This window comes from Meriones unguiculatus, chromosome 11 (assembly GCF_030254825.1).
Source record: "Meriones unguiculatus strain TT.TT164.6M chromosome 11, Bangor_MerUng_6.1, whole genome shotgun sequence".
Taxonomy (NCBI): Eukaryota; Metazoa; Chordata; class Mammalia; order Rodentia; family Muridae; genus Meriones; species Meriones unguiculatus.
In genome coordinates this window covers 35,449,202-35,462,645 of record NC_083359.1, presented here as the reverse complement: position 1 = coordinate 35,462,645, position 13,444 = coordinate 35,449,202, and the positions used below count along the sequence as shown (strand labels likewise).

General features: G+C 42.2%; 1 protein-coding gene across 4 annotated transcripts in view; it reads left to right on the top strand.

Moving 5' to 3' along the window:
* Positions 1–13,391, top strand: part of Lcp2 (lymphocyte cytosolic protein 2) — a 49,658-nt gene extending 36,267 nt beyond the window's left edge. For all 4 annotated transcript variants that reach the window (XM_060363870.1, XM_021631430.2, XM_060363869.1 and 1 more), the window contains exons 18-22: positions 1,322–1,371; positions 5,808–5,902; positions 6,598–6,675; positions 8,072–8,227; positions 11,683–13,391. In XM_060363870.1, coding sequence (XP_060219853.1) covers positions 1,322–1,371; positions 5,808–5,902; positions 6,598–6,675; positions 8,072–8,227; positions 11,683–11,805 — 502 coding nt within the window. In that variant the 3' untranslated portion in view covers positions 11,806–13,391. The remainder of the gene's footprint in view (positions 1–1,321; positions 1,372–5,807; positions 5,903–6,597; positions 6,676–8,071; positions 8,228–11,682) is intronic.
* The last annotated feature ends 53 nt before the right edge of the window (positions 13,392–13,444 follow it).

Below are 13,444 nucleotides of genomic sequence, written 5' to 3'. Positions count from 1 at the left end.
TGTGTCGCTCAGTTCTAACTAACCATGACATCTTGTGGCTTCTGTTCCAGTCTCATGTCTGCTGCTGTGACAAATACCCTGATGTGGGGGAGGATGGGTTTGTTTCCCTATGCAATGTAAGGCTGTAGTCCAGTGTTTCTCAACCTGTGGGTTACGGCCCTTTTGGGGGAGGGGGTAGCATATCAGATATCCTGCATACCAGATATTTACATTACAATTACACTACAATTCTTAACAGTAGCAAAATTACCATTGTGAAGTAGCAGTGAAATGATTTTATGGTTGAGGGTCACCATACCATGAGGAACTGTATTAAAGGGTAGCAGCATTAGGAAGGTTTTGAACCACTGTTCTAGTCCAGCCTTTCAAGAAAGCCATGGTGGGAGATCAAGTAGCTAGTCACATCATACCCATAGTCCAGAGCACAGAGAAGTGAGTCCACCCATGCTGCCTGCCTGCTTGCCTATGTTTTTGCTGGCTGGCTTTCTTCATACATAGAGTTCAGGTTCTAGCCCATGAAATGGTGTAATTACAGTGGGCTAGATCCTCTTACCTCAAGTAACCATCAGGGCAATTCCCCACAGATCCACCCACAGGCCAGTGTGATCTAGATAATTCTTCAGTTGAAACGGTCTTCCCTGGAGATCCTAGGTTGTGTCAAGCTAGCAGTTAGAACAAACCGGTACAGCTTAGCATTCTGGCAAATTCCAGGTAGCTTGGGGAAGAAAGAAATGAGCCAGTGGGCAGAGCTGTCTAAGGAAGCAAGGAAAATGAGCTTGGAGAACAACCTAAAAGTTAGCTTGTTCTCAGAGTTTCTGAGTTTGAGGGGAGTGGGGGCTAAGTTGTCCCAGGGAATGGACTCATGGGTGGGTGGGGGGGTTCTAACTTGTTTATTTCAAACAAACAAACCCAGTTTATATTAAGAACCCCAGTTAACTGAGAAGTTCTTGGAGTCCCTCTTTCATCTTGGATAGGGAAACAGAGAATGTGCCTTGTACCTGACAGAGGCCAAGCATCCATGCTCGGGCAATGGCCTCAGAAGGATTGTCTTCTCTAAAACTAGAATATCTCAGTCATAATAAGAGCAGACAGTGAAACAAAGGCATGGCTAGAAGAACCCAAGCAAGCTCAAGCTCATCCCTGACCAGGAGAGCCAATGGGCCGCTTCATGCTGCTCCCCAGGGAGCCTGATGCCAGGGACGTGTGGCGAGCAGCAGTCACAAAGCAAGAAGCATCTACATCTGTCTTCACTAGCCAATTCCAAAGCCAGGTCCCAGCACCCTAACCCAACTTAAAGCTTGTTCTTCTTCTGTTTCCGCAGTAACATTGGCTTTCAGCAGAGTGCCTCCCTGCCACCATACTTCTCTCAAGGTTTGTACACTGATGACTTCTGCCTACCAATATCTCCTTGACGTTACAATATAATGTGTCAGCAAAGGCTTTGTTTCCTAAAAGTAAATGACTTCTTCATTTAACACTTAATCAGTTAATTCAATGTCTGCAATGTACCAAGAGTTGTTGGAATGAGACACTACATAAAATGCTACACACATACGCACACACACACATGCATGCATGAGCACACACACTCACACACATGTGATCACCAGAGAGCCAGCCTTATTCTTCAACTTCCCAACCAGAGCTATGTCCCTGATGGTTCAATAAAGAGCTCAGAGAAGTGCTCAGCTTCTTTGTAGTTTCAGTGATAAATCTGCTCTCAGGTTGTGAACTGGGAAGCATATTAAAAATATAGATTATAAGAATCCAGAAGGGGCAGGGAAGAGATGAGAGAGGGAGGGTGGGGTTGGGAGGGAATGAGGGAGCAGGATACAGCTGGGATACAAAGTTAATAAAATGTAACTAATAATAAAAATAAATAAATAAATAAATAAAATAAAAAAGAACCGAGCCTCAGAGACCCTGAACCAAACCAGATACGGTGGCTCATAGCTGTAATCTTAGCCCATGGGAAGGTGGATTAAGAGTTTCAGATTATCTTCAAAGAACAAGTTTGTGGCCAGCCTGGATGACATGAGATCATGTCTCTGAAAAACAACAAAAGCTCCTAACTCAGAAGGAGAATCCAGACGCTCTCCTTTTCCAGGGATGCTGACACTGGGTGTCTGCTGTGGGCGTTCTCAACATTCAGTGTGTGCATAGACACCTGGGAATCACATTCAAACATGGATCTAACTTAGGAGGGCTGGGTGTCACCTGAGGCTCAGCATTTCTAGCAAGTTCCCAAGGACATTGATGCTGTTGGTCCATGCTGCTAGCAAAGGTCTGTGAGACAGGGCTGCTATGGAATGATGTTGAAGTAGGAGGCCAGTGCATGCAACTTTAAAAACACTTGCTGAATGACTGCGTGTCAAAAGAAACACTTCCTGGCTCTCCTAAGTAGATCTTTGTCATGCTTGGAAACTGGCTTAGTACTGCCAGATTTGCCTTTAATGTAAAATTGCTCAAGACTTAAATATTGACTTAAAATTTTAACAATAACAAAAAAATTGTTTAACAATACAGTGAAGAACAAACACATTTATTATTATTATTATTATTATATTATTACTTTTTAATTTATTTTTTAATTTATTATAATTTATTTACTTTGTATTCCAGCTGTAGCTCCCTCCCTCATCCCCTCACAATCCCATACTCAGTCCCTCTTCTCCCATGCCCCTCCCCCAGTCCACTGATAGGGGAGGTTCTCCTCCCTTTCCTTCTGACCCTAGTCTATTAGGTCTCATCAGGACAGGCTACATTTTCTTCCTCTGTAAGGCTTCCCCACCTCAGGGGGAGGTGTTCAAAGAGCCAGCCACTGAGTTCATATCAGAGACAGCCCCTGTTCCCCTTACTAAGGAACCCACTTGGAGACTGAGCTGCCATGGGCTACATCTGTGCAGGGGTTCTAGGTTATCTCCAGAACAAAATGACAGGCTAAAGACTGGGAAAGGATCTTCACCAACCCTATAACTGACAGAGGGCTAATATCCGGAATATATAAAGAACTGAAGAAGTTAAACAGTAACAAATCAAGTAATCCAATTAAAAAATGGGGTACAGAGCTAAACAGAATTCTCAGTAGAGGAATATAGAATGGCAGAGACACACTTAAAAAGAAATGTTCAACATCCTTAGTTATCAGGGAAATGCAAATCAAAACGATCCTGAGATTTCACCTTACACCCATCAGAATGGCTAAAATAAAAACTTCAAGTGACAGTACATGCTGGAGAGCATGTGGAGAGGGGAACCCTCCTTCATTGCTGGTGGGAATTGTACAGACACTTTAAAGAAAAAAGTCATGGTCCATGTTTGGCCATGGATCTCTGCATCTGCTCTCAGCAGCTGCCAAAGGAAGCCTCTCTGACGGCCCACAGAACCAGCTAAGCAGGGCTCAAAGAGGCTCACAGAGGCTACAATCATGGAGTCTGCATGGGGCTGAACTAGGTCCTCTGCATATATATTATGGTTTTTTAGGTTGGGATTTTTATGGGGCTCCTAACAGTGGGAGTGGGCTGTCTCTGACTCTTTTGCCTGCTTTTTTGTGATCCTTTTCCTCTTACTGGGTTGCCTTGTCCTGCCTTGATATAAGGGTTTGTGCCTCGATTTATTGCATCTTGTTATGCTAAATTCAGTTGATATTCCTGGGAGGCCTGTTCTTTTTTGAAGGGAAACTGGATAGGAGTGGATTCAGAAGACAGAGGAAGTGTGGGTGTGGGGGACGGGGAAGAGTAGAGGGAGTGGAAACTATGATCAGGATAGATTGTATAAGAGATGAATAAACCAAAAGGAAAAATATAAGTTGTGATTCACATGCAGAAAAAGCAGGTTTTAAGTATAAAATTACATTAGTATGTTTGATCTACAACTTAGTAATATATCCATTTTACACAAGCGTAGTTTTCAGTAGGGCACATCATTCTGTAGGTGAGAGCCCGCTGCTGACACAGTGGCAGGTGCTAAATCTCAAAGCTGAGGTTCCAGTGCCCATTTTTACCATGGACGGTCCAGTTCTCTCTTCACCCCAATTTTTCACAGCTCTTCACACTCAATGTTTTTAAAAGCACTTGTGTATTATGGGCCTGTCCCTTATAATCATCTGGATTCCAGGTAGTTCATTTACAACAACATTTCCTAAAGCATGACACACTGGATTTTCCAGTAAGTTATGGGGATTGTAGGTATACACAGGTAAGTCTTTCAGAAAACTGCCTTAATCAGAAGTGATGCTTTTAAACCTCAAGACTGGCAGACATCCTGTCCTCAGACTTTTGCATGGGAAGATCCAACCTCAAGAAGCTAACAATTCTACCATGTGATGTTCAAAAGCCATCAAAGCTCCCATAAGGACTTGGATGAAGACCCGGATGTTAAGGATTGTAGCTGAATGTAACAAAATGTGTGCATGCTCATGTACTGCACACAGATTGTGGCTCAGTGCTGCTGACCGTGAGGCATAGAATCAGACAGCCATGCACTATAGGACTTGATCCTGTCGTACTCCTGTGGTGTTAGAGTTCATTCACTGAACAAAGCCCTTCTAAGTATTCAGATTGGACATTGGGAACCTAGAGAAGGGAGGTGCTAGCAGCTCAGGCTCAGGTTTCCCTACTCACAGACAGGGAAGGCCATCTCAGACAAGCCTGAAGAACTGACCCAGGAGTCCTCAGCTCTTCTTAGCTGGGCATCCCTCCCTTGGTGGATCCTGATGCAGAAGTACCCGAGGTGCTTCGAAGCATGAGGACTTCCAGGACTCGGGTGGTGCAGTGCCTCTGGGGTTCTCACTTAGGCAGTGTCATGTTTGGGAACCACAGGCCTTAAGTCTTGGTCTTGCCACTGCTGCATGAAATTTCCTCAGACCCTCTTAGCCTCACATACAAAAGAAATGCGGTACCCCTTTAGTCACATAGCCCTGAGGATTAAAGACAGCATACAGAGCATGCCTTATTTACTCCTGGAGTTGTGCTAAGCAAACATTTGTTGGAGGAACAAGCCAATCACAGGACAATGAAAGAAAATTCCAGACAACAGGACTTTATAGTTCATTCCGCTGTTCTGATACAGAAACCAGCCTTGGCACCCACAACCAACAGTCAAGCATTTCCCAAGCTGACAGTCATTCTCCTAAACTTTCAATGATCTATAATCAAGAAAATAGGGTTTCAGAATAGAGTATGCATATACTGAGGTGGTTATTCAATGCTCTTTGACAAGCTCCTGGCTGAGCAGATAGTTTGTGGTGTCCGTCAGTCCAACAGTTGTACGTCTTAGGAAGCTGCAGAATCGAGACGAACAGAAGTTACAGCAAACATTTCCTCTAAAGCTAATGTTCTCAAGGCACTTCCCTTTCTCTCTGTGAAGACACTGGGACATAATTATTTCTTCACTGGTGCCAGTGTGTGAGCTGTTTGAAAAGCATTCATGTGGGCTATTATGGCAGGCATCTATGAAAGGTCTGCTTTATGTGTGTTTTTACTGAGGCATTCAGTAAAACAACTGTGGCTTTTTTTTTTTTTTTTTTTTTTTTTTTTTTTTTTTTTTTTTTTACTATATGGGCCCACATTATGTTGTAGGCATGTTTAGGGGATAATGCCGGGCTCTTCTCTCCAAGTTTCACCAGCACGGTACAGAACACTGCCCAAGTAGCCCTTGTAGTTTTAAAGAGGTGGAAATTATTTTTTTCCAACCTCTTATTCTTGAAAAATGAATTACTGTCATGGGGGCATCTGTGATGGATGTGCCATTAGATATGAAAACAATGGCTGACAGTAAATTAATTTTCAAAATGCTTTGCTCTGAAGGTCCCAGCAACAGACCACCTCTCAGAAGCGAAGGCAGAAACTTACCCTTGCCAGTTCCGAACAGGCCTCAGCCTCCATCTCCTGGGGAAGAAGAGGTAATACAGCTGTTTCTAATTTTGTTTGCGTTTTTCCCTAGCAAGGGGACATGAGAAACTCCCCATTAGCTGCTCTGCTGTGTTTGTGTCTTCTGCTGGAGTTTTGTTGTTGCTGTTTAATTAAAAGAGCAGCTATGTAGCTCGGTGGTCACACCCTTGTCTGGCATTGCTTGAGGCCCTGTCTTGGATCCAGAGCATTTCACACCCTCACACCATAAGCCAAAAATGGAGGGAAAGATGTAGATGAAAACTAATGTTTTCTTTAGGGTTCTCTCACAGTCTGCAGGGGCACTAAGAAATGAGAAACATAAAGCTGGTTTTTTTCATCTGTTCCCTGGTTTATGGCCTTGAAAAAGTTAGTCTCTTGGTCCCTCCATTAGGACAGATATTTCATTAGGTATGTAACTACTATACAGTAAGGCAAAGAACTTCCTCTATCTCCGTCTTTCCCAGTGAAAGATTCCAATCTATAAGGGAGGTTCCTATGCATTAGTGACATGATAAGGAGCAGTTTGCACAAAATGCCTTCCATGTAGCCCCATCTAAATGATTCTAGTCAAGAAAACAAATGTTTCAAACCTCAGAGAACTGAGATGGCGATTTATGGGAATTTTTGTTTTGTTTTTTTTTTTCCTTTTTGCTTTGTTTGTGTAGCTACAGAACTTAGAGTGTTTTTTAAATTTTCATATTTGTAGTCTCCACTAGATGACGAGTGGTATGTCTCTTATATTACCCGGCCAGAGGCAGAAGCTGCTCTACGGAAGATAAACCAGGTATCATTCTACCGTTCGTTTGTATACAGTTATAAATGTCAGTGGAGGGAGGGAAAGGGTACTCACGTGCATGGGTCTCAAGTATGAGCCAGCTGCTGCTGTTCCTGATGCCAGGTGCTGTTCCTTTAAGACCCATCAGTGCTATCATCCAACCCATCAGCATCCATAGAATGTTTTTTTTTCTGAGCCATCACTTGTCTGGCAAAAATTCTAAATTAAGGGAAATCATATGTAAGTTGGCAAATATTAGGCAGTATCATTAATGAATCAATGAATGAACATGTCTTTATTTTCTGGTCAGACAAATCATGTAGTAACATTAGAAATCCTACTAGTTCATCTTCCTCCTAACACTGTTACCATCCAAGTTTATGAGAAAGACTCATGGGGAAGGCATATCTCCAAAGTCTCCTAGAAATTTTTAGCTAGTCTTTTATTATTATGAAGTCTTAAACAGGTCCAGTATTGACCCTTAAGTCTCTTGATCAGAGAGGGGAGAATGAGGACCCTTCATCTTTCACATTGTTAAGGCTACAACAACCATTTTCAGGCTCAGCAGCAGATTTGATTATCTGGGGGAGTTTTTTCATTTGTTTGTTCCTGAGTCTTGGGGAGATTTTTTTTTTAATAAGTGGGGATGCAAAGTAGGCTGAGGGAATCTTTAGACTCCCCGGGTGACTGAATTTAAGCCAAGCCTGTGACTCACTGATTCAAAGGGAGGTTCCTTTACCAGATATGTTCTGACTGGCTCAATTAACCAGAAGTGAACAAAGGAACGTCATTATTGCATGTTTATGGCTATTTAAATCCCATTCTAATTAAATACATAGAGGAAGGAGTGATTTGCATGGATCTTACTAATTAGCTCTGTCTTAATATTAGATTTTTGTCATGCTGTATTACATTGCAGTAATTCTTGTATGAAAATTTAAAGTAGAGAACAAATCACATGTTTATAAGTATTGGGGGCAAAGAAAGTCCATGTTCACTTTTGTTCAGGTGTTTTTTGGGTAAAAGCTAATTACAGCAGATGTATAGGGGAGATGAGGGAGTTTCTCAGGCAAATGGTGTTCTCAGTGGGTATGTGGGGAGGAAAGTTTATCCAGTTAGCAGAAGTGAGCAGGTATACAATTAAATGAGCCACCTTATTTGTTATTGAAAAATATTTTGTATCCAAAGTTTTCAAGTTAATATCTTTGAAACTTCTCAATATAGTCTCAGTTATCTTTCTGGATCATCAAAAGATCCAGGGTACCTGGGGACCCGAGCTGTAAGGAGCACACAACATCAGTTGACACAATGACAGCTTTGCAGGTACCTCGGGGCTTGTCTTTTACAAGCAGCAAAAGGACCAGCTTCCACTGCTTCCGTTAATAACCAGCACCTGTCCCTCCAGGACGGCACCTTCCTGGTTAGAGACAGCTCGAAGAAAACAGTCAACAATCCATATGTCCTCATGGTGTTGTACAAAGACAAAGTTTACAACATCCAGATCCGCTACCAGGAGGAAAGCCAAGTATACTTGTTGGGGACTGGACTTCGAGGAAAAGAGGTAAGGACTTCAAGCTCCACTCCTTCCCCCAAACCCATGCTGTACAAGCAACTGTGCAGTTAAAGCACAGGCCACACAGCAACGATGCAGTTAAGTCATATGCTGCTTAGCAACTGCGCTATTAAAACAACTTGAATGAGGCCCTCCATTTACTGAATTGAAGGAAAGAGAAAAAAATACTACCAATGACTAACTCCACTAACTTTTTCAACTTAACTTTTTCAAGTCTTTCTTGAATTTTCAGTCCAAATAATTCAACATCCTAAGCGTAACCTCTTTGTGGTGCTTGGGACTGAACCTAGTACCTTGTACTCGCCAGTCAGGTGGGAGCAGCGAACTTTATCTCTGTTCCTGAAGTGTAACATTAAAAAAAAAAAAAAAAAAAAAGTCAAAAAATGCGTTTAGGAATTATCTTCTAATTTAACTTCTTTTGACATAATTTCAATGTAATATTATGGTATGCCTATAAAACTTTATTTCAAATATCATCAGAGGGCCTGGAGAGTGGCTCAAAAACGAAGAGTACTTGCTACTCTTGCAGAGAACTGGGGGTCTGTTCCCAGGATCCACACTGGGTGGCGCACAACCTCCTGTAACTCCAGTTCCAGGGGCTTTGATGCCCTCTGCTGGCCACGACGGGCACCTGCATGTATACAGTGCACTTAAAGATAAGCAGGCCCACACGTATGCATCAAAAGCACAACTTTTCATTTAAAATCTCATATGTGAAAGCAGAGACTAGTGATTACTGAGATGTGTGGAGCATTAATTGTTAAACTGAGACATCTGGCTCTGTGAAAATGGCCAAAGAAATTTTGTTTGCCCAACTCAACTTTTTGATGTGAAAATAACCATTGGTCTGCTTTTGTGGAGGAAATTAACAAACGTAACATCGAAAGACACATTTTCTAATGTCACACAAAGAAAACCAGCTGAGTGAAACATTTACAAAATGAGGGCAATTCACTAATAACTTCAATCCAAATACTTGAACTCAGTGGCAGTGCTGAGTAGAAAGGACATTATTGGTCAAATTTGGGGTCACTTGCTCCATGTTGACAGGGCTGTATGGTCTCTAGAGGCAGTGTCATCTTCCAGAATTTCTCTTGGCCTAACATGGAGGGAGGCATGTCTTAGAACAAGTACACAATCCTGTTTAGGTACAACTTGACCTCTGATCACATCAAGAGGATCATGGGACCAGTCTGCCTGGACTGGGTAATCCAGGTTATGGATACAAAGACTTGGCTGCTGAGGCTTCATAGTATGAGTGTGGAGGTGACAGAGAAGGAATGATTACACCATAGTAAAGCTTCACCTCCAGAAATGACCCATCTGACCTCCTGGTTCCTTACACCACTTAGCAGTTTGAACTGTGGTGATGTGGGGGATACAGAAACCCAAGAAATGAAACCCAGAGGCCAATATTTTTTTTCCTGGATTTCTTTATTTATTTTTATTAATTACAGTTTATTCACTTTGTATCCCCCCTTAAGGCCCTCCCTCCTCCCCTCTTGGTCCCATCCTCCCTCCCCCTTCTTCACAAATGCCCCTCCCCAAGCCCACTGATAAGAGAGGTCCTCCTTTCCTTCCCTCTGATCTTAGTCTATCAGATTACATCAGGAATGGCTGCATTGTCATCTTCTGTGGCCTGGTAAGGCTGCTCTCCCCTCAGGGGGAGGTGATCAAAGAGCAGGCCAATCAGTTTATGTCAGAGGCAGTCCCTCTTCCCATTACTATGGAACCCACTTGGACACTAAGCTGCCATGGGCTACATCTGTGCAGGGTAAGTCACAGGTATCATGATAAAAATATTTAGGATAAATGAGCCACTATAGAGGTAGAAATTTTAGTTTTTTTAATTAAATTTTTATTTTTTATAGTAGTTACAGTTTATTTACTTTGTATCCTAGCTGTAGCCCCCTCCCTCATTCCCTCCCAATCCCACCCTCCCTCCCTCATCTCCTCCCTGCCCCTAAGTCCACTGATAGGGAGGTCCTCCTCCCCTTCCATCTGACCCTAACTTATCAGGTCTCTTCAGGACTGGCTGTAATGTCCTCCTCTGTGGCCTAGCAAGGCTGCTCCTCCTCAGGGTAGGGGGTCAAAGAGCCAGCCATTGAGTTCATGTCAGAAACAGTCCCTGTTTCTTTTACTAGGGAACCCACTTGGATACTGAGCTGCCATGGGCTACATCCGAGCAGGGGTTCTAGGTTATATCCATGCATGGTCCTTGGTTGGAGAAACAGTCTCAGAAAAGACCCCTGTGCTCAGATATATTTGGTCCTTATAGAGCTCCTGTCCTCTTCAGGTCATACTAACTCCCCCTTCTTTCATATGATTCCCTGCACTCTGCCCAAGGTTTGGTTATGAGTCTCAGCATCTGCTTTGATACACTGCTAGGTAGAGTCTTTCAGAGGCCCTCCGTGGTAGGCTCCTGTGCTGCTACTTGTTTTCACCTACTTCCAATGTCCATCCCATTTGTCTTTCTAAGTGAAGATTGATCATCTTACCCAGTTCCTCTTTCTTGTTTATCTTCTTTAGGTGTACAGATTTTAATATGTTTATCCTATCTTATAGGTCTAGTATAGAATGGCAGAGAAACACTTAAAGAAATGCTCAAAGTCCTTAGCCATCAGTGAGATGCAAATCAAAACGACCCTGAGATTTCACCTTACACCCATCAGAATGGCTAAGATCAAAAACTCAAGCGACAACACATGCTGGAGAGGTTATGGAGAAAGGGGAACCCTCCTCCATTGCTGGTGGGAATGTGCAAACACTTTGGAAATCAGTCTGGTGCTTTCTCAGACAATTAGGAATAGTGCTTCCTCAAGATCCAGCTATATCACTCCTAGGCATATATCCAAAATATGTTCAAGTTCACAACAAGGACATTTGTTCAACCATGTTCGTAGCAGCCAGAACCTGGAAACAACCCAGATGTCCCTCAACAGAGGAATGGATACAGAAATTGTACTTTTACATGATGGAATACTACTTAGCAATTAAACAAGGAAATCATGAAATTTGCAGACAAATGGTGGGATCTAGAAAAAAAATCATCCTGAGTGAGGTATCCCAGAAGCTGAAAGACACACTGCTATATACTTAGAAATTTTTAGTTTTAATAAACGTTTTTGTGTGTGTACCACTGCCCATGTCTGGAGATCAGAGGACAGCTAGTAGACATAAGTTCTCTCTGCTCCATGTGGGTTCTGGGGATTGACTTGAGGTCATCAGGCCTTTAACCAGTGAGTCATCTCTCTAACCCAACTTAACGTTTTTATTTCTTGCTTACAGTTTGTTGGCTATTGAGGAGGAGATCTCTAAGATACTTGACAATTTTCCCCACAGTTTCTCCAAATTAACGCAGATTAAAGAAAACATAATTATGAAATATGTACTGTCCATTCCAATGTTAACTCATCTCGCCATTTGGTTTTTTTTTTTTTCAGGACTTCCTGTCTGTGTCAGATATTATTGACTACTTCAGGAAAATGCCACTGTTGCTCATTGATGGGAAAAACCGAGGCTCCAGATACCAGTGCACACTAACACACGCTGCAGGCTGTCCATAGCAAGTCAGGAAAGCAAATGAGCCTTCCTAACTGTTGTCAATGTGGGCAGGTCAAGTGACCTTAGGACTAAAGAAGGCCCCTCAACGTGGGCACAGAGTTTTGCCTTTTCTCTAAACAGTGTCTGAAGATTGCTGAATACCACATTTATTTATTTCCTTCGATGTTTGTAAAGTGCAGAAGTAATCATGTCCATGCTTAAAGTCTAAGAGTGCATGGCAGTACTTCAAGACATGAGATTTTCAACACCCATTCCAAAATACAGTACTTTATACTGCAGAAATAATGCACGGCAAGCTTAATATGCACTGAAGCTGATCGTTTTTGATATCGTATTTTATAAGGAGACTTTTGTCAGGCGGAGGCAATCTGTTTTTTACACAACTTTAAATAATTAAAATGCATTTTCTGTGCAGCAATAACTTATGAGACTCCAAAAATATAAATATCTATTCTCTCTCTCTCTCTCCCTCCCTCCCTCCCTCCCTCTCTCTCTTTTGGTTTTGCAGGGTGTGTTTTTATGTTTTTTTCATAATGAGATTAATGAATATTGGGATAATTTGTTGGGGTTAAAGTTATCTTTTGCTTTACTCTTTTAGATCCTTAAAACAGCTTCATTTAGTGGATGATGTTATATTTTTGTTTTAAAGCAAATGTAAACTACAAATACTACAAGAAGAAAATGGTATTAGATTCAGTGATGCAACTTTGCTATCAAACATGCTGGGGTTTTTGTTGTTTATCACTCCCCCCCCCCATGTCTACCTCCACAGTGTACTCCCTGCATTCCCATCTTGAGAAAAGCATTTCCTAATATTGCAGTTCTCCTGGGAAGATGAGCAATGCTTGCTTTGTAAACACACACACACACACTTTTAGCCCACCTTCCTAGTACCTAGTACTTGTATTAGTTGGCTTTCAGTTAGAAAGTTACTTTTGCTCATACAGTCTCCTTTCCTGTTCCTTTGGGCCTGTGATGGTTCATACAGGATGCTGAAGCGAGAATGTATATCAATTCACCTCATGGTGGCTGGGAAACACAGAGAAAGAAAGGAAGAAAAGCAAATCTCCCTCAAGGTCATGTACCTGCCAACCTTCATCCCACTGTGCTTTATCTCCTAAGACTCCATCACTGCCCAGTGTTGCCCTGGCAGGGGTGGGAGGGCACAGCTCTAACATGTGGGCAGGGGTGGGGGCCAAGCCTCTAACATGTGGGCCTTTGGAGAACACCTATCCAAACCTCTGCTCTACTTTTCTGTTTCATTAACCAAACAAGCATGTTGTGAAACTCCTGTCTCATCCTTCCCAGGTTGGCTTCAGTTTATAAATCTCACTTAACAAAAAGTACAGATGGCTTTCTGATTTATGTTGTTTTAACTCGCCATTTTTTACTATGATGTCATGGAAGTGATGCCTGTTAAGTACAAACTATGACAAAGTTTAAATTTTGCTTTTTTTCGGCTAGCAACATGTGGTATGAAAGTTGGCCAGCCATGTGATCACCAGAACTTCACATGTTAAATGTTGTGGGTTTTTTTTTCCTTTGGGGAGGTTATGGACACTCAATAAATTACATAATATATTCAATATTTTAAGACAAAATAGAATTTGTGTTAGGTGACTTTGCCCAACTGCAGGGTGA